Source organism: Alligator mississippiensis, chromosome 14, assembly GCF_030867095.1.
Source record: "Alligator mississippiensis isolate rAllMis1 chromosome 14, rAllMis1, whole genome shotgun sequence".
Classification (NCBI taxonomy): Eukaryota; Metazoa; Chordata; order Crocodylia; family Alligatoridae; genus Alligator; species Alligator mississippiensis.
The window spans coordinates 39,755,365-39,774,565 of record NC_081837.1 but is presented as its reverse complement, the minus strand read 5'-3'; the positions used below and the strand labels follow the sequence as shown (position 1 = coordinate 39,774,565).

Here is a 19,201-nt window from a genome sequence, read left to right as displayed (position 1 = left end):
TGCTGGAATAAATGCCAAAACAACATGAGCACCGATCCCTTCCCCATCGACTGGCCCTGCACTTGCAGGCACGAGGAGGAGAGGCATCATCTATTTGGGCTTAGGCTTAAGATGCTCAGCAGCCAGGCGGAGGCGAGTCAGCCCACAGAAACACTAGATTTGTATCTTATACACTACGTTAATCAGAAGCCCCTACTTAGTCAAGTGCGGTGTCTTGTTTTTTCAAAGCTTACAAGATATTCACGGCCTTCCTGCTGCCAAGTTGCCTGAGAAATGTGCTGGCTGTCATGGACTTAACATTTCCCTAATATTTAAAGAAATGCGTTTGAAAAATCAATTATAGTTCTAAAAATAAAATGAGAAAATGGGTTTGGCTCCCCCAAACTGAGTAGCTCCTCAGGGATGACATAGGTAGAGCTGGCTGAAAGGCTGCGGACATTACATTGAACAGGCAAGGGGGGCAGAACCGCAGCTGGACTTAACGGACTCACGAAAAGCTGGAGGCAAGTGGGGATCCACACAGTTGTTCTTCTTGCAACAATGACAATGCAGCTTCCCACTGCTGGGACCCAGCACTTAGAAAAAAAAGCCCCCACCCTGCCATTAGAAATAGCAAGACTTGTACTAAAGGCATTCAGAGAAGAAGGTCTGAAACACCTGGACTGAAAAAAAACACCACGTAGGTCACAAGTCTCCTGAGAATTTTATTTTTATTCGGACCACGTATTCCTTTTGAGACAAGGAGCAGCTGAACTTCAACAGATTACACCGAAGCGTCACAACTTCACTATGCTTTACCTCAAATAACTCAGGACTGATTTCCTACAGTGCCAATGACAAGGAATCATGTGTTACACATTCTTTTACCACTGGTCCATCAGAAGAGGAAATATTTGCATTGCACAAGTAAGAACACAGATTGGATCGGCAGGCTGAATGAAAAAGTTCATCCTCAACAGGAAAGGCCCATGGACAAATCTCAGCACAGAAAAGTACCAGCCACGAGGTGAAGTTTCTTAGACTGTTTATTGTTCGACCGTGCACATCTTGGGCCCGTTTGCTCCTGCCGGTTTGATGTTGACCACGCCAAGTACCTTTATGATCATTTGGACACAGGACAAGATGTTTGTCCTTGCGGAGCTGGAGGTTAAACACGAACACCCTGAAGCCTTAACGTACAGATGCAAATATACTGCACCACAAACAGCCTCAAATTGGCCCCGCAAGCTACATCCTATGCAAAGCTACAGCCAAACCACAAACAGAAACGAGCACAAACCTGCATTTCTACACTAACGCTGAGAACCGCTCAACAACCCAACCAAGAACACCCTATACGCTGCCTTCAATCGCATCTATTTTGATCCACTGCTTAACTAGCAAAGCCAAACAACCTACCAAACCCTTCACTGCTGCATATCAATATGCACAACTAGCACAAAGCCTCAACCTCCCTGCACACAATCAGGGCCAACCCAAGACCAAGTGCACGGTGCAACTTGAAGCGTGCGGCTGCTTGCTCCTAATGGGTGTTTGAAAGTATAGAGAGGCACTCAGCAGTCTCCATCTGTACTTCTCTAAGCAGACATTAAACATTCCCCTTCCTCCTGCCCACCCCAACCCACACTTGTTGTTCCCGAGCTTTCTTCTCCTGCTTCCATTCCTTCTTCTCCAGCTGCCCTTCAGGGACCTGTGCGAGTACACAAAACAGAACTGGAGTTGACTGGCAATGAATCCCACACCCCGGGGAGCTTGGTGTCCTTTAAAAACAAGGGGGATGTGACATACCTCCGGTTTATAAAAGAGGACGAGTACGGCCCTAGCAGTTACCCGTGTATGACAACAGCAGAACCTAACACACGAATCCTGTGAGCACAGCTGCCCCAGTGCTCCCACCTTCCACAAGGCGGTAATCACAAGGTCGACAACTTGGGGATGCAACTTCCAGAGAGGACAGACACCGTGTCCAGACTCCCTTACCTTTCCGTCCCACTGAGCAGGCGGGGATTTCTTCCTTTCTCAGTTGGTTGTCTGCCGTCTTCTCTGCTTCTCCTTCTGGGGGCTTAAAAACCAGAAAGACACTGGATTTACATCAGTACGTCAGAGAACCAGACTACAGGCCCCAGCGTCTCTCCTCTTCTTACCCTTACCTGAATCTGCTGCCAATCTCTCCTCTGTCCATGGAGATGGGGAAGGGCAGACATCCACGGGGTCAGAGGCAGACACCCCGGCCATCCAGAAGCAGAGTGCGATGGGCCAGGACTCTGGACAGAACTGCTAGGGCAGCACCATGAACAGTAACCATAAACACCGAAAACCCTGCTTACAGGACAGTGCTCCCTGCACACAGCTGGCTGCTGGGGCATGAAGCCCAGAGAAAACCTGCAAAGCCCTGAATGCCAGCTGACAAGTGCCTCAGGCGGTTTCTCATAGTTTCATAGTAGCTACGGTCAGGAGGGACCTGAACAGACCATCCAGCCCGACCCCCTGCCACAGGCAGGAATGAATGCTGGGTTTTCAAGACCCCAGACAGGTGATCATCCAACCTCCTCTTGAATATGCCCAAGGTAGGGGTGAGGACCACTTCCCTGGGAAGTTGGTTCCAGATTTTGGCCACCCTAACTGTAAAATATTGCTTTCTGATCTCCAACCTAAACCTATTCTCCATCAGCTTATGACCATTGTTCCTCGTCACCCCAGGTGGTGCTGGGGAGAAAAGAGCTCTGCCTGTTTGCTGTTGATCCCCCTTGATGAGCTTGTAGGCAGGCACCAGGTCCCCCCTCAGCCTCCTCTTGCTGAGGCTGAACAGGTTCAGGTCCTTCAGTCTCTCCTCGCAGGGCCTGTCCTGCTGCCCTCTCACCAAGAGGGTGGCCCTCCTCTGAACCCTCTCCAGGCTGGCCACATCCCTTTTGAAGTGCGGCGCCCAGTACTGGACACAGTACTCCAACTGTGGCCTGACCAAAGTCGCGTAGAGGGGAGGATCACCTCTCTGGACCGGCTTGAGACGCACCTTTGGATGCGTGACAAGGTACGGCTGGCTTTGCTGGCTGCAGTCTGGCATTGGCGGCTCATGTTCATCTTGGAGTCAATAATGACTCCGAGATCCCTTTCCGCCTCTGTGCTTTTGAGAAGGGAACTCCCCAGCCTGTATGTATGCTGTGGATTCCTTCTCCCAAGGTGCAGCATCCTACATTTGTCTACGTTGAACCCCATCCTATTCTCATCTGCCCACTTTTGTAGTCTGTCTAAATCTAGTTGCAGCCTCTCTCTCCCTTCAAGTGTGTCCACCTCGCCCCACATCTTAGCGTCATCAGCAAACTTGGACAGCGTGCTTTCCAGCCCCTCGTCCAAGTCGCTGATGAAGATGTTAAACAGTGTGGGCCCGAGGACCGAGCCCTGGGGTACCCCACTGCTCACATCTCGCCAGGTTGAGTACAACCCGTCCACCACTACTCTCTGGGCGCGCCCCATCAGCCAATTTTTTACCCATCCAATTGTGCGGGCATCAATGCCGCAGTCACTTAATCTATTGATGAGGATGGGATGAGAGACGGTGTCAAAGGCCTTCTTAAAGTCTAGAAAGACTATGTCCACAGCGACACCATCATCCAAGGATTTAGTTACTAAACCCTCTTGATTAGCGGTCAAAGCTCCCCCATGTCTGGAGCACAAAAGGGCCAAGAGTTTACCCTCCTGTCATGGGAGCCACAGCACCCAAAGGACTAAACAAGGCCTCCTGCCCCAAGCCAAGGTCAGGGATGAGCAACCCCTGCTTACAGGGGGGAAAGGCGGGGGCCAGGGAAGCTTCTGAAGAGCAGCGAGGGCAGCAGAAAAAAAAAGGAGTCTGGACACCCGAGCCCAAGTTACAGGAAGGTCATGGCCCTCAAGGAACCAGCGTCCCCTGTGCAGCACAAACACGGGGAAAGACAGACACACACCCCGCTTACCCCGCTTACAGGAGGGTCTCTCCCGCACCAGCATATCTAGATGTTTGGCTTCTCGGAATTCTAGGATTGTAAGTATATTATGAAAATAATAGTATTGATTCAAATTTAACTTTTAGTTGTAACTGTAGTTGTTTTTGTAATACTAATTCTTATAGCATTGTTTTAAGGAAGTGCATTTGGAGCATTGTTTCTGATATATGTAGTTATTGTGTTCTTAATGTTTGTGGTATTGCTTAAAGCTAAGCAGTGTTATACGCGTAGCAAAGAATTTTAAAATAAAATTGTGTTGTATGAATTAAGTGAGTAATCATTGTGAAATTGTGCAAGTAGCTAAAAATTTCCCCAGCCAGTGCATCAAACGAATCAGTAAGTTGTGTGGGAGTTTCTCTATTCCATAACCCACTAGAGACACCAGCCAGCTACAGCAGGGCTCTCACACACTTACTGTGGGGCAGCTACATCGTACAAGGTGCCGCACAGCTCAGTCTCAACTCTGGGCAGGAAGCAGCAGGCACCCTTTTAACAAGCAGCAGCCCCGGGCACTCGTTATGCGATCGTGGCCACAAGTGAAAAAACATCCAATCAAAGGGGAGACGACAAGGAGGGCAGCTTCCTGCTTACAGGGCAGTCCTCCTTTCACCTGACAGCTCTGCAAGAGCTGCGGCCTCCAGAGCCGGGACCTGCTTCCTGCTTGCAGGGAGGTCTCAGTGCGCCAAGGGTCCCTCAGCCACATTGTGGCCCTTACATGACCAAGACTTAAGGGCAGGGCAGTCACTGTCCGGAGTCCTTTTCCTTCGCTCCCCATTTCCCTGGTTGGCTTTCCTTCTGCCTCGCCCTTCACCGTCGGGGCTTCCGAGGAGTGTAAGAACAAAGACCGAGACTGGTTGCAAGTCAAGGCAGCCTGAGTCACGCCACGGGGCCCGCGCACGGCGGTACCTACCCAGTCTCCCGCACGACCCGCCGTGGTCGCCACAGCACGTGCCGCAGCGCTCGGGGTCCGTCCGCCCGCCGGTCCGGCCCAGCAACACGACTTGGGCTCCGCGCCGCCCGAGCGCACACCCCGCGGAGCATCGGGGTCGGACAACGAGGCCCGGCTCCTGGTCCCGCCTCCCTCGGCACAGGCCAATCAGAGCGAAGACGGGCGGAGCGGCCGTCACCCGGCCAAGGGGCCGTTCCACCCAATCGCCTCCCGGCTCCTGTTGGCCAATGGGAACACGAGCCTTGGATCCCGGCGCTGGCGCTCTCCCTGGCCCGGAGTCGATGTCGCGCATCGTGTGTCCGCCCGAGCAGCGCCACCCCGCCTGCCCCGGCCGCGGGCACCGCCCGAGGGACCCCGAGCGAGCGACGCCTTCGTTCTTGTCATCCTGCCTTGATCTCCCGCCTGCCTGAGCTGCAGGCGCGGGGCGCGGAGCCGCGTTCTCTCTCCCTGCCCTCATCTCTCGGCTGGAAACCCTGGCTTGCCTCGTAGGGCAGTAGCACGGGGCACCGGATTCTCTTCTCTGCGTTTAAAAAGCGGCTGCTCCGCGCAGGCTGACGCGCAGGGAGGGCGGCACGGAGCCGGCTTCGTTCCGGGCCCTTCCCTCCGGGCTCCACGCCCCGCTCCAGCCCCAGGCGGGCGGCGCGGAGCCGGCTCGGGTGCCCGCCGGGGTCTCCCCGCCGCAATGCCCGGCGCGGCCACACAAGGGCGGCTCTGAGCAGCGGGGTCGTCTCCCCTCCGCAGCGGTAAGAGCGAAGCACCGGAGGGCAGCACTGAGCCGGGTGTCCTTCATACCGCGGGTGGGTGTCCCAGGGCCGAAGGTCGTGCGGGGGAGCCCGGGAGGAGCCGCCTGCCGCGCGGGGCCTGGAGCTCGTCTCAGCCCGGAGCGATGTGCGGGAGGGCAGGGCAGGGCAAGGCAGGGGCCCCTCGTGCGGGGCAGAGCAGGGCAGGGAGCTCCCCCCGCTGAGCCCAGCGAGCCCTGCCTGTGCCCGGGGCAAGCACCCCCGGAGCCGGCTGGTCTGCAGGGTAGCGGGTCCCGGGGGTCCCCCTCCCCGAGAGGGAGATCCCGGCTCCCGGCACGAGTCCCGGGCTCTCGGGGGCAGGCCCGGGGCGGGGGCAAGGCTCTTTGGGGCGGAGGGGCCATGCCCAGGAGAGCAGGCTCCTGCCTGGGACGGGGCTGGAGGAGGGGGCTGCAGGCGGGTCGTGATCCAGCACCGGGCAGGGCCCTGCCAGGAGGGCAGAGCAGCTCGTGTGCAGTCCTGTGGGCAGGGAGCACCAGTCACCCCGGCTCAGAGGCCCCCCCAGCCGGAGCAAGGCTCTGCCCCAGTGCAGGGCAGAGGAGGGCGTCCCACAGCGGGGGCTGCTGGCCTGCCCCTTGCGCAGCTCCTGTGCACCTTCGCACGGCACAAGCTCATTGTGGCGGTGAGCGGTGTCCTGGGCGCAGCGCGGTGACCCCTGTCTGAAGCCAGCAGCCCTGGGATGCTGGTCTGGGGATTGCCCAGTGGCCGCCCAGCTTGTGGTCCTTTGTATTTTGGGGCCCCAGAGGCAGCTCTGCAGCTGGACCTTGCTTTAGATGAGGCCCCAGGGGAAAATTTTTGGGCAGGCGGCCTTCCCTGGGTCCCCACATATCTGTGCTCTGCAGGACACCACTGTCCAGCTCCCTGAGGGCAGCCCGAGGCCGCTGCTGCCCCCCGCCCCAGGTCTCCCTGAAGGCTGGGGGGCCAGGGCATGGTGCTGCAGGCATGGTGCTGCAGGCTGTGGGTCTGGATTCCCTTGTGGCTGGAGGCCTCCAAGCCCGCCTATTCTGCACCCCCTTAGCTGGGGTCACACAGGAGCTGGGTCCCCGCAGTGGTCCCTGCTGAACAGCCAGAGAAGACCATTCCCCGCAGCCCAGGGGGACATGCAGTGCAGCTCTGCTTTTTCCAGGCTGGTCCTGTTCCCGAAAACAAAGGCAGACCTCCCGGCCTGCATCCCAACATCTCTGGACACAAGCACGGGCGGCTGGAACAAGTCCTCTCTGGCATGGCAAATACGATGGCCCTTGGCCCGCAGTGTCTGGGCAAGCGGCGCTGGGGAAAGCAAGAGTGAGAGCCGGGCCCAGAGGACGCTGGTCCTGTGCAGTCAAGCCCACGGGCCCTGCCTGATAGCACTGGGCCTTGGCCACATGGTAGGCAGTGGCCGCGCCCTTTCTGGGGCTCCCCTTGTAGTGGGGCCAGTGCGTGTCCACAGGAAAAGAGTCAAGGGGTCCAGATGTGAGCCTCAGTCAGCCAAGTCCTGTGATGCACAGTGCAGGGGTTCTCTTTGTGGGTGCTGAGGGCTGGGGTTCAGCTCCAGGTCTTCCCCCGTTTTGTGCAGAGGTGTCTTCCTCTTTCTATGGAGGCGCCTGGGGGTTGCGTGTCAAGGGGACCAGGCCCGGATCATCTTTCAGCCTTCCCCAGTAGTCTGGAGGTAAGGGTGCTACCCTAGGTAGCAAAGGTGGTGGGTTCAAGTCCCACTTAAGCTGGAACTGTTGGGCCCCTGGCTTGACAGTGAGTCCCTGGTTCCCTGGTGCTTGCAGCCTGGTCCACATGAGGAGGCTGTGCAGCGTTGTCAGATGGCAAGTGGGGTAAGTAAGCTGGGATGGGGGCTGAGGGAGCTTGGGGGTGGTAAGCTTGGGGGGGGGGGAACCTGGGATGGGGACTGAGGGGGGTTGGGTCAGAAGGATGAGAAGGGAAAAGGCCTCAAAAAAGGTTTGCATTTTGGAAAAAATCAGGTCTGGCAGGCAGAAAAATCAATTTCCTGATTTTAGGGCTTTCTCTTTTCTTCTTCTTCCCTGCTCCTCCCCCTCAGCCCCCACCCCAGCTTCCCCCCCCCCTTACACCCCTCCCCACTTGCCAACCCACAACTCTGCTCAACCTCCTTGTGTGCACTTGGCCACAGGCACCAGGGACTCACTGATGACTGAGAGGCCCAAGGTCTCCAGTCAGGGTGGGGCTTGAACCCACCACCTTTGCCACCTAGGGTAGCACCCTTACCTCCAGACTACTGGGGAAGGCTGAAAAATGTTCCGGGCCTGGTCCCCTTGACACGCAACGCCCAGGCCCCTCCATTGAAAGAGGAAGGCGACTCCCCAAGAAAAGAGGGGAGACCTGGACCTAGGCCCTCAGCACCCACAGGGAGAAACCCTGCACTGTGCACCACAGGACCCAGCTGGCTCAGACCGTCATTTCTGGGCCCCTTGACTCTTTCCCTGCAGACCCACAATGCCCCCACTACAAAGGGAGCCCCCACCTGCCTCATGGCCTGGTGACCAAGGCCCCGTGCTTTCAGGCAGGGCCCATGGCTTTGACTCAACACAGGACCAGAATCCACTGGACCTGGCTTTCACTCTTGCTTTGCCCAGCCGCTGCGGGCCAAGGGCCTTCATATTTGCCATGTCGGATAGGACTTCTTCCAGCCGCCCGTGCTTGAGTCCAGAGACGTTGGGCTGGAGGCCGGGATCTGGCTTTGTTTCTGGGCATGGGACCTGCCTGGAAAAAGCAGAGCTGCACTGCATGTCCCCCTGGGCTGGGGGGAAGGGTCTTTGTCACCTAGGGTAGCACCCTTACCTCCAGACTACTGGGGAAGGCTGAAAGATGTTCCGGGCCTGGTCCCCTTGACACGCAACGCCCAGGCCCCTCCATTGAAAGAGGAAGGCAACTCCCCACAAAAAGAGGGGAGACCTGGACCTAGGCCCTCAGCACCCACAGGGAGAAACCACAGGACCCAGCTGGCTCAGACCCTCATTTCTGGGCCCCTTGACTCTTTCCCTGCAGACCCACACTGGCCACACTACATAGGGAGTCCCCGCCTGCCTCGTGGCCTGGTGGCCAAGGCCCCGTGCTGTCAGGCAGGGCCCGTGGCTTTGACTCCACACAGGACCAGCGTCAACTGGACCTGGCTTTCACTCTTGCTTTCCCCAGCGGCGCTTGCCCAGCCGTTGCGGGCCCAGGGCCTTCATATTTACCATGTCAGAGAGGACTTCTTCCAGCCGCCCGTGCTTGAGTCCAGAGACGTTGGGCTGGAGGCCGGGATCTGCCTTTGTTTCTGGGCATGGGACCTGCCTGGAAAAAGCGGAGCTGCACCGCATGTCCCCCTGGGCTGTGGGGAAGGGTCTTCTCCGGCTGCTCAGCAGGCACCACTGTGGGATCTCAGCTGCTGTGCGAGCCCAGCCAAGGGGGTGCAGAGAAGGGGGCTCAGAGGCCTCCAGCCACAAGGGAATCGGGACCCCAGCCCGCGCTTCGCAGCACTGTGCCCTACCCACCGGCTCTTGGGGAGACCTGGGGCTGGGGGGCAGCAGCGACCTCGGGCTGCCCTCGGGGAGCTGGACAACCGCATCTACAGAGCACGGATATATGGGGACCCAGGGAAGGCTGCCTGCCCACATACCGTCCCCCGGGACCCGGTCTAAAGCAAGGTCCAGCTGCAGAGCTGCCTCCAGGCCCCAAAAGGCAAAGGGCCATGAGCCGGGCAGCCACCGGACAATACCCGGACCAGCACTCCAGGGCTGCTGGCCTTGTACAGGGGTCACCGCGCTGCGCCCAGGACGCTGCTCACCACCCCAACGAGCTTGTGCCGTGCAAAGGCGCACAGGAGCTGCACAAGGCCAGCGGCCCTTGCTGTGGGACGCCCTCCTCCGCCCTGCGCTGGGGGCAGAGCTTTGCTCTGGGTGTGGGGGCCTCTGAGCACAGGGGTGCTCCCTGCCCCTGGACTGCACACGAGCTCCTCTGCCCTCCTGGCAGGGCCCTGCCCGGTGCTGGATCACGACCCCCCGGACGTGGGCTGGAGGCAGACCTGCCTGCAGCCCCCTTCTCCAGCCCCGTCCGAGGCAGGAGCCTGCTCTCCTGGGCATGAAAAATGAAAAAGAAATACTTTTTTTTTTTTTTAATTATATAATGCCATGGAGAATATGAGTTTGGCTCCCCACAAACTGAGCGGCCCCTCAAGGATGACATAGGTAGAGCTGGCTGAAAGCCTGCGGACATTACATTAAACAGGCAAGGGGGGCAGGACCACAGCTGGACTCGGGTTCATGAAACCCTGGAGGCAGCTGGGGATGCACACAGTTGTTCTTGCAACGGTGACAATGCAGCTTCCCAATGCCAGGACCCAGCCCTTAGAGAAAAAGCACCCACCCTGCCATTAGGAATAGCAAGACTTGTACTAAAGGCAGTCGGAGAAGAAGGTCTGAAATACCTGAACTAAAAAAACCACCAAGTAGCTCATAAGTCTCCTGAGCATTTCATTTTTATTGGGACCATTTTTTCTTGTTAGACCATCAGAAGGGGAAATATTTGCATTGCATAAGTAAGAACACAGATCGGATCGGCAGCCACAATGAAAAAGTTCATCCTGCAGCCAGCTCTCCACAGGAAAGGCCCGCGGCCAAATCTCAGCATAGAAAAGCCCCAGCCACGAGGTGAAGTTTTGTAGACCATTCATTGTGTGACTGTGCACATCTTAGGCCTACCTGTTCCTACTGATTTGATGTTAGCCACGCCAACTACCTTTATGATCGTTTGGACAAAGGACTGTCCCCACAAGCTACAGCCAAGCCCCAAACAGAATGGAGCACAAACCTGCATTTCTACACTAACACCGAAAACTGCTCAACAACCCTTCACACTGCCTTCAGTCACATCTATTCTGATCCATTGCTTAACTAGGTAAACCAAACAACCTGCAAAACCCTTGCCTGCTGCATATCAAACTGCACAACTAGCACAAAACCTCAGCTTCCTTCCACAGAATCGGGGCCAACGCAAGACCAAGTGCACAGTGCAACTTGAAGTGTGCGGCTGCTTGCTCCCAATGGGCAGCTTCTGTGCACCTTCACACCTTCGCACGGCACAAGCTCATTGTACTTGTACTGAAGGCAGTCCGAGAAGAAGGTCTGAAACACCTGAACTAAAAAAAACCCATGTAGCTCATAAGGCTCCTGAGCATTTTATTTTTATTGGGACCATTTTTTCTTTTGAGACAAGGGACAGCTGAACTTCAACAGATTATACCGAAGCACCACAACTTCACTGGGCCTTTTTTTTCAGTTCCTCAAATAAATCAGGACTGATGTCCTACAGTGCATTAACCATTGTAAACTGAAGACTAGGAACCATGTGTTGCACGCTCGTTTACCACTGGTTCATCAGAAGGGGAAATATTTGCATTGCACAAGTAAGAACACAGATTGGATCGGCAGACTGAATGAAAAGGTTCATCCTTCAGCCAGCTCGCAACAGGAAAGGCCCGCGGCCAAATCTTCTCAGCGTAGAAAAGCACCAGCCACGAGGTGAAGTTTCTTAGACCGTTTATTATTTGACTGTGCACATCTTAGGCCCGCTTGCTCCTACCGGTTTCACGCTGACCACGCCAACTCCCTTTAGGATCCTTTGGACACAGGATGAGTCCTTCATCCTCATGGGTCATGGAGCTGGAGATTAAATGCTTTCAAACACCCACGGAGCCTTAACTACCAGACTCAAACAAACTGCACCACAAACAGCCTGAAATTGGCCCCGCAACCTACAGCCTAAGCAAGCTACAGCCAAGCCACAAACAGAACTGAGCACAAACCTGCATTTCTACACCGACACCGAGAACCGCTCAACAACCCAACCAAGGAAAACCTACACACTGCCTTCAACCGCATCTGTTCTGATCCACTGCTTAACTAGCCAAGCTAGACAACCTGCAAAACCCTTCACTGCTGCATATCAATACGCACAACTAGCACAAAGCCTCAACCTCCCTACACACAATCGGGGCCAACCCAAGACCGAGTGCACAGTGCAGCTTGAAGCGTGCGGCTGCTTGCTTCTAATGGGTGTTTGAAAATGTAGACATGCACACCACTCTCCATCTGCATTTACCTAAGCATACATTAAAAATTTTGCTCCATCCCTCCTGCGCACCGCAAGCCACACTTCTTGTTCCCGAGCTTTCTTTTCCTGCTTCCGTTCCTTCTTCTCCAGCTGCCCTTCAGGGACCTGCAAGAGTACACACAACAGAACTGGAGTTGACTGGCAATGAATCCCACATCCCAGGAAATATAGAGTAAAAAGTATCTCCCAGTGCCCATCGTACTCTCGAGCTTGGTGTCCTTTAAAAACAAGGGGGATGTGATATACGTCTGGTTTACTAAAAGAGGACGAGTACGGCCCTAGCACTTACCCGTGTATGGCAACAGCAGGACCTAACCCACGAATCCTGTGTGCGCGGCTGCCCCAGTGCTCCCACCTTCCACGAGGCGCTAATCACAAGGTTGACAACTTGGGGATGCAACTTGCAGAGACCACAGACACCGTGTCCAAACTCCCTTACCTTTCCCTCCTGCTGGGTGGGCAGGGGTTTCTTTCTTCCTCAGTTGGTTGTCTGCCGTCTTGTCTGCTTCTTCTTCTGGGGGCGTATAAACAGACAGAAACTGGATTTAAGTCAGCACATCAGCAGACCAGACTACAACCCACAATTTCTCTCCCTGTCTTATTCTTATCCAAAACCACAGTCACTTGGTCTGCGGCAAGCAGTGAGGGCAGAAGTCTGCGGGCTCAGCTGTTGACATCTGAGCAAGCCAGAAGCAGAGTGTGATGGGCTGGGACTCTGGACAGAACTGCTAGGGCGGCACCATGAACGGTGACCACAAACACCGAAAACCCTGCTGACAGGTTGGTGCTCCCTGCACACAGCTGGCGGCTGGGGCGTGAAGCCCAGAGACAACCTGCAAAGTCCCGAATGCCAGCTGACAGGTGCCGCACACGGTCTCGAACAGAGGTGTGGAATCAGAAAAAATAAATGCCTTAAACTTTGATCATTTGAGTTATAAGATGACATAACCGCTTTGTGGAGAATTGCTGGCTCTGTACAGTAGAACAGATAAGGGAAAGTGTTTGTTCTTTGTAACTCTTCTGCAACTGCTTCGCTCACCGCGGCCTTGAAGATAGCAAAAAATATGTACAACTCTGATTTCCAGGTGCAAGAAGGAGGTTTGTGAACTAACCTCGCCTCCCCCATAAGTTCCCATCCTGATTACAGCAAGGGAATAATGAAGTAATGTTTATAGCCGCTTTTCATGCTAACTATATGATCACGTGAGTTGTAAACGACTGTTAAAAAGTATATAAGCCTCCTGATTTTGCTTTTGTGGGGGAGCCTCTTCCAAGTGCTTAGAAAATCCATGTCACTTTGGGGTCCCCCCTACAGCTGTAGTTTCTTTTGAATAAAAGCTTCTGCTGACCTGACCCAAAAGGATGCTGTGTGTGTTTCCATGACAATTCCTGGTGCCGTGTCTTGGATCCAGAACACGTGCTGAGGAAGGAGGACCGCGGACTGCCCCCCCCTTCCCCGAACCCCGAGGCGCCAAATTTGAGAGGTAAGAGACCTCATTCAAAATCTCTATTGGGGTTTCGGAGGAAGACTGCCCGTAGGCTTCCAACTTAGCCGTGGTAACTGGATCTAAACCTTGTTAAAACAGGTCTGAACCTTACTGCCGTCTAAAATTTTGTATCTGGTAACATACGTTTTATTCAGGGAGAGGAGAAACTGTTTGAAGCACCTTCATCCAACAGCATATCGGGCTTGTAGTTAATTAACTAAGGCAGTGTTGGGGAGGAGGTCTGGCCGACTGAATGTGCGTGTGTGTATGTTTACAAAAATGAGCCACTGACCAGGTCTGAAACAGGCTGGGTCTAGCTGCCCCGATTCTGCCTAAAAAGGTAGCGTCGAAAGCAAGGGGCCCAGCAGAAACCTCGTGACCCAGTAGACAGGGCGTCTGAGTGATTTTGTCTTTTCCACCCCCTTGTCCCAGTAGCTTCTGCCTAGAGCAGGAGTGAAAGGATCCCTCTTGTGTTTCCCTCCCTGCTTCCATTGTATGAGGCGGTGTCGGGTCAGAAGCCTTTTGTCTGGGCGGTGAAAGACTGCGGGCAAGGCACTGAGCGGCCCGGACATCCTAAATAAGCCTCTCCTACGTCTCCCTGTGTGACTGAAAATGAGAACAGGTCAGTCTAAACAAGTTCCTGTCCCCCCTAAGGGGACTCCGGTGTACTTTATGTACACACACTATTCTCCCAAGGCTTGCAAGTACTTGGATAAGTGGAACTGGTATACTAAGGGTGATCCCGTGAAGCAATTTCCACAGGAAGGAACATTTGATCAGGATAAAATAGTGCACTTAAGAGGGGCTTTAGAGTCCCGTGGATCCAAAACACCACAAAACCAGTGGGACGCGTTCTTTTATTAGTATGATGAGATGTCCAAAAGACGGACAGAATCTCAAACTAAAAATCTAAAAAACTCTCAAGAAAAATTAAAACAGCAGTTAAAAGCTGTTCGGGAGAAATTGGCTGCTCCCCCAAATTACACGCCGGCCACCACTCCGATGTATCCAGCATTGCCCGGGACACCCCCACCGCCGGAGCCAGCAGAGGATGTCCTTGACCTTTGTTCAAACCCTGCTCTCCTGGGACTCCCACATCAGCAACAACCGGTTCAACATCAGGCTGCAGCCCAGGCTAGTAACCCATTAGCTGAAGCTCCTTTGATAAATTCATCCACGGAGCTTAATAGTCCAGACTCATCCACCATATCTGCCACTCAGTCATCACCAGTGTGGCAATTTACTCCTGGGTCACAACCCACCACAGGGGTATTTAGAAGAATGAGAATAAGCATGGAAAGATCTCCCATCAATCTTAGATCCCGAGCTGCACAATCTTACCCGCTAAGGCAAATGCCAGGCATTGGCACCAATGGACAAAATATAGTAACCGTGCATGCACCCTGGACTCCAGGTGATCTCTACAATTTAACTCAAAAATTCCCCAAAATCAGGGAAGACCCAGAAAAATTTCAGGAAGAATTGCAGACTGTTATAAATTATTATAATCCAACATGGGCTGACATTAATCAGCTCATGCGATCCATTTTGCCCAAGGAAACTATGCTGCGTCTGTACGCTGCTTGTACTTGGCCAGATCAAAACCCAAGGACTGGCCAAGACTTTATTGACAAGAGAAATGCTTTGGTTCAGGCAGTTCTCACAATTTGCCCAAAAAAGGCAGACTGCCCAAAATAAATACCTGTAAACAAAACAAAAATGAACACCCCACTGACTATTTGGAATGCCTCAAGCAGGCATTTGAACAATATTCAAGAATAGATGACCCGGTCGGAAATGCTAAACAAGCAATAGTGGCAGCATTCGTCCAGGGACTTAACCCTAAAATTGCTGAGAAAATTCAAACAGTAATTATTAGCTGAGAAACTAAAGATTTGACTGAAGTCCTTGCTGCAGTGAACCATTTTCATAACAAATTGGAACAGTCCAAAAACAACGCGGAGTTTAAGTTAATGGCCTTACAGATTTCTCAGTTGCAAGGTCCAGGTAGAGGAAAGAGATGAAGATGAGGAAGAGGAGGCCCGGGTAGATTCAGGGAAAAAGATAGATCCTCCGGCCCACAAAACCCAGGCTATGAGAACCAATGTCATTCTTGCAAGCAAGAAGGACATTGGAAATCAAAATGCCCCAACCGCCCCGGCCAAGGACCCAGCCCCCAGCCCCCACCTCCTCTTCCTGTCAATTTTCCCAGTGTTGGATAGGACAGCCTGAGGGACAGTGACATCATCGCTCCTTTGCTTGCTACTGACCAATCTGGTCCATTTGTTAAATGCCTTATTTCTGATAAACCTGTCTCCATCTCTATTAGCCCTTTGTCTGAAAATCATGCCTTTTTTCTTAGCCCCTGTGCACCTGTCAACCTTCTTGGAAAGGATTTGCTGTGTAAACTGGGATGGTTGATTTATTGTAGCCCAGATGGTGTTTACCTTGAGGTACCGGCACATAGGGAAACCGAACTTGTGGCTTTGCTAACCCAGGAGTACTCTGATCCTGACACTTCCTACTTGCAAGAGGAACTGTTGGCACGAGTACCTCCACAGCTGTGGTCCACCCATGCGAATGAAGTGGGACACATGCTGAGTGCTGAACCAGTGCGTATCACCCTGAACCCTGCCAAGCCACTTCCTCGTGTCCCGCAATACCCCATCTCAAAGGAAGCTGAAGAAGGGATCAAGCCTGTCATTTCCTCACTCCTTGAGCAAGGGATTATTGTCCCAATATGCTCCCCTTGTAACACACCTATCCTACCTGGCAAAAGAACCTGGTAAAGATACTTATCTCTTTGTGCAAGACCTTTGAGCTGTAAATGCTGCTGTTTTACCCGCTTTCCCCATGGTCCCTAACCCTGCCACTATTCTTTCCTGTATCCCTTCAGATGCTACGTATTTCACAGTAGTAGACCTTTGTTCTGCTTTTTTTTCTATCACCGTTTATAAGGATAGCCAGTATCTGTTTGCATTTACTTATCAAAAATTCCAATATACCTGGACAAGACTCCCTCAGGGATATACAGAGTCCCCCACCCTGTTTTCCCAGATCCTGAAAAAAGATTTATATCCTATCATGTTCAAAGGGGGGTTCACCCTTCTTCAGTATATTGATGATCTGTTGTTAGCCTCACCCATTTTAGAAGCCTGTAAGCAAGATACTTTGACACTCCTCACAGCTTTAGCTCAAAAAGGCCACAAGGCCTCAAAATCTAAATTGCAGCTCTGTAAGTCTAAGGTACATTATTTAGGGCATATCTCAGCAGGAGAACGACACTTTTCCCCTAATAGAGTTGAAGCTATCCTCAACATTCCCAAACCTATGACTAGAAAAGAGATGAGGGGATTCGTAGGTGCAACGAGTTATTGTAGACAGTGGATCCTGGGTTATGCTCCTTTTGCAAAACACTTGCAAGCATTTACTCATGATGCCACCCCGGAACCCCTCCCTTAGACTCCTGAAGCCGAACAAGCATTTGTGGCCCTTAAGCAAGCCCTCAGTGTTGCTCCCGCTCTTGGACTCCCTAATTAGAAAAAACCCTTTACTTTGTTTTGTCATGAACGGGAAGGAATCACTTTAGGAGTACTCACTCAGCTGCATGGTGAAAAGCATCGCCCAATTGCGTATTACAGCTCTGTCCTTGATCCCGTGGCTGCGGGACTTCCTCCTTGTCTCCGTTCAGTTGCAGCTGCTGCCTTGTTGGTTGAAAAGGCAGGTTCTCTAGTTTTGGGACACTCTTTAACCGTTGCAGTTCCACATACTGTAATGGCCCTTCTCCTCAAGGGCAAAACTCAGCACATTTCCAATTCCCGTCTTACTAAATATGAGAAACTTTTACTGTCAGCTGCAAATGTAACCTTAAATCTCTGTTCAATTCTGAATCCTGCGTCACTTCTGCCAATTGCCCCTGATGGTGAGCCTCATGATTGCCTGTCTGTCACAACTCAGTTGTTAACCCCTCGAACTGACCTCAAGGACATTCCTATCCCGAACTCTAACCTTGTTTTGTTTGTTGATGGTTCCTGTCTTAGAAATGATGCAGACAAATTAGTGGCAGGATACGCACTATGCACTCAGTATACTGTTTTAGAAGCTTAGTCTTTACCCCAAGCTCGTTCTGCTCAAGTTGCTGAACTCATTGCTTTAACACGTGCTGGCATTCCTGCAAAAAATCAAACCACAACCATTTATACTGACTCTAAGTATGCTTTTAGTGTTGTTCATGATTTTGGACAAATCTGGAAACAAAGAGGGTTCCACACTTCATCAGGGACCCAAATCAGTCATGGTTGTTATGTAAAAGTGCTCTTAGAAGCTGTTCAATTGCCTTCTGCTATTGCTATTGTTAAACGTAAAGCTCATGAGAAACCCTTTGATGATGTCACATGAGGAAATGGTCTGGCAGACCGTTCTGCCAGAAACGCGACCCTTTCTGGCCCACGGGCTCCTAACTCTGTTCTTGTTTGTTTTTCACCAGACCAGTCTCCTTTGGCTAGCCTTTCAAGTCTGGCCCTTCTTCAAAATCAGGCCCTAAAAAAAAAGGAAAAGATGGCTGGCTGCATGCAGGATGTTCACTGCACCCCGACTCTCTCTGGTGCTCCCTGGACAGCCACCTGGTAGCACCTAGAGAGCTTTTGCCACATCTTGCTCGTTTAACCCACTCTGTGGCCCATACGAGCAAAGGGGGGATGATTGCTACAGTACAAAGAAATTGGTTTGACCCAAATTTTCCTTCCATGGCACAACAGTACTGTAGCTCCTGTCCCATCTGTTTAGCTCACAACATTGGGCAACGGGTAAAAACGACACCCGCAGCCCATCCCCCTCCATGGGGACCGTTTGTGAATCTGGAAATTGATTTTGTGCAGCTACCTAAGTGCTGTTCTTATGAGTACATTCTTGTTATTATTGATGTGTTCTCTGGATGGGGAGAAGCCTATCCATGCGTACATGCTGATTCCATCACTGTAGCGAAGAAATTGCTCAAAGAATTCATCCCTAGATTTGGATTGCCCCTCACAATAGATAGTGACCGAGGCACCCATTTCACAGGACAGATAATAAAAAACATCTGCCAAGCACTCAACATACAGCAACACCTAAAATGTAGTTATCATCCACAATCAAGTGGTGCTGTAAAACGTAAAAACTCTCATTTGAAAACGTGGATTTCGAAAATTTGTGCTGAAACAGGCCTCAAATGGCCTGATGCGCTGCCCATTGCTCTTATGCACATTAGGAACACTGTTAACAGAAAACTTGGCCTAACCCGTTATGAAATACTCATGGCACGACCCATAAAGATGCCAGCTACACCACCTGTTGCCTCACACCAAACAGACGTACAATTAACTGATGAAACTGTACTAAATTACTGCAAGGCATTAATGAAATCTGCCAGGTCAGTTCATTCACAGGTCCAAGAAGCCTTACCTCAACCACCGGATGTTTCCTGTCACAACCTTGAACCAGGAGATTGGGTCTACGTAAAGATCTATCAACGGAAAAACGCACTTTAACCCAGATAGAAAAGACCGTTCCAGGTACTTCTGACCACTAATTCTGCTGTTCGTTGCCAAGCTCACCAAAACGTGGACTCACGCCTCGCACTGCAAGAAGGTATCACCTCCACTGGACCCCGCAGCAGCTGAATTCCAACCAAGGTTGAGATCTTTCCCTGAGGACAAGGACAAAGACCCTCAGGACCTCGCTCAGGCAAGTGAAGAGCATCAGGGTGCAAGTGCTAGTAACCTCTCCCCTGAACCCAACACCTCAGCCCAGCCAGATTCATCAGTTGAAGAATGAAGGTATCATCTCCGGCCTCGAAGAAAGTGAATGCTCACACTCGAAAGATCACCACCTCGATCAAGACCAAGAGCCGAC

At 52.6% G+C, this 19,201-nt stretch overlaps 1 protein-coding gene and 1 long non-coding RNA gene across 4 annotated transcripts; both read right to left on the bottom strand.

Moving 5' to 3' along the window:
* Window positions 1-691: 691 nt before the first annotated feature.
* LOC109284327 (uncharacterized) lies at window positions 692-5,383 on the bottom strand. Of its 3 annotated transcripts, XM_059717649.1 has the most exons (4): window positions 4,888-5,383; window positions 3,948-4,007; window positions 1,981-2,062; window positions 692-1,690 (listed from the first exon to the last, which is right to left on the bottom strand). In XM_059717649.1, exons 1-4 carry the CDS (start codon window positions 5,381-5,383, stop codon window positions 1,465-1,467), a joined length of 864 nt encoding a protein of 287 aa, XP_059573632.1. In that variant the 3' UTR covers window positions 692-1,464. The 3 variants fall into 3 exon arrangements, with proteins under 3 accessions (XP_059573632.1, XP_059573634.1, XP_059573633.1); XM_059717651.1 differs by having other exon boundaries at window positions 692-2,274; XM_059717650.1 differs by having other exon boundaries at window positions 692-2,062.
* A 4,787-nt stretch (window positions 5,384-10,170) lies between these two features.
* LOC132244898 (uncharacterized) lies at window positions 10,171-16,902 on the bottom strand. The gene is made up of 3 exons (XR_009456724.1): window positions 13,172-16,902; window positions 12,262-12,336; window positions 10,171-11,927 (listed from the first exon to the last, which is right to left on the bottom strand). It is a non-coding gene; the product is annotated as an uncharacterized LOC132244898 (long non-coding RNA).
* Between the last annotated feature and the right edge of the window lie 2,299 nt (window positions 16,903-19,201).

What these genes read in the sequence shown, in the direction of transcription:
- LOC109284327 (XM_059717649.1), bottom strand. Translation starts at nt 5,383, where the DNA reads ATGAGGGCAGGGAGAGAGAACGCGGCTCCGCGCCCCGCGCCTGCAGCT. An exon ending in CGGGTCGTGCGGGAGACTGG is followed by an intron (nt 4,008 to 4,887) that starts GTAGGTACCGCC and finishes TTACAATCCTAG; the next exon opens with AATTCCGAGAAGCCAAACAT. An exon ending in CTGCTCAGTGGGACGGAAAG is followed by an intron (nt 1,691 to 1,980) that starts GTAAGGGAGTCT and finishes GTACTCGCACAG; the next exon opens with GTCCCTGAAGGGCAGCTGGA.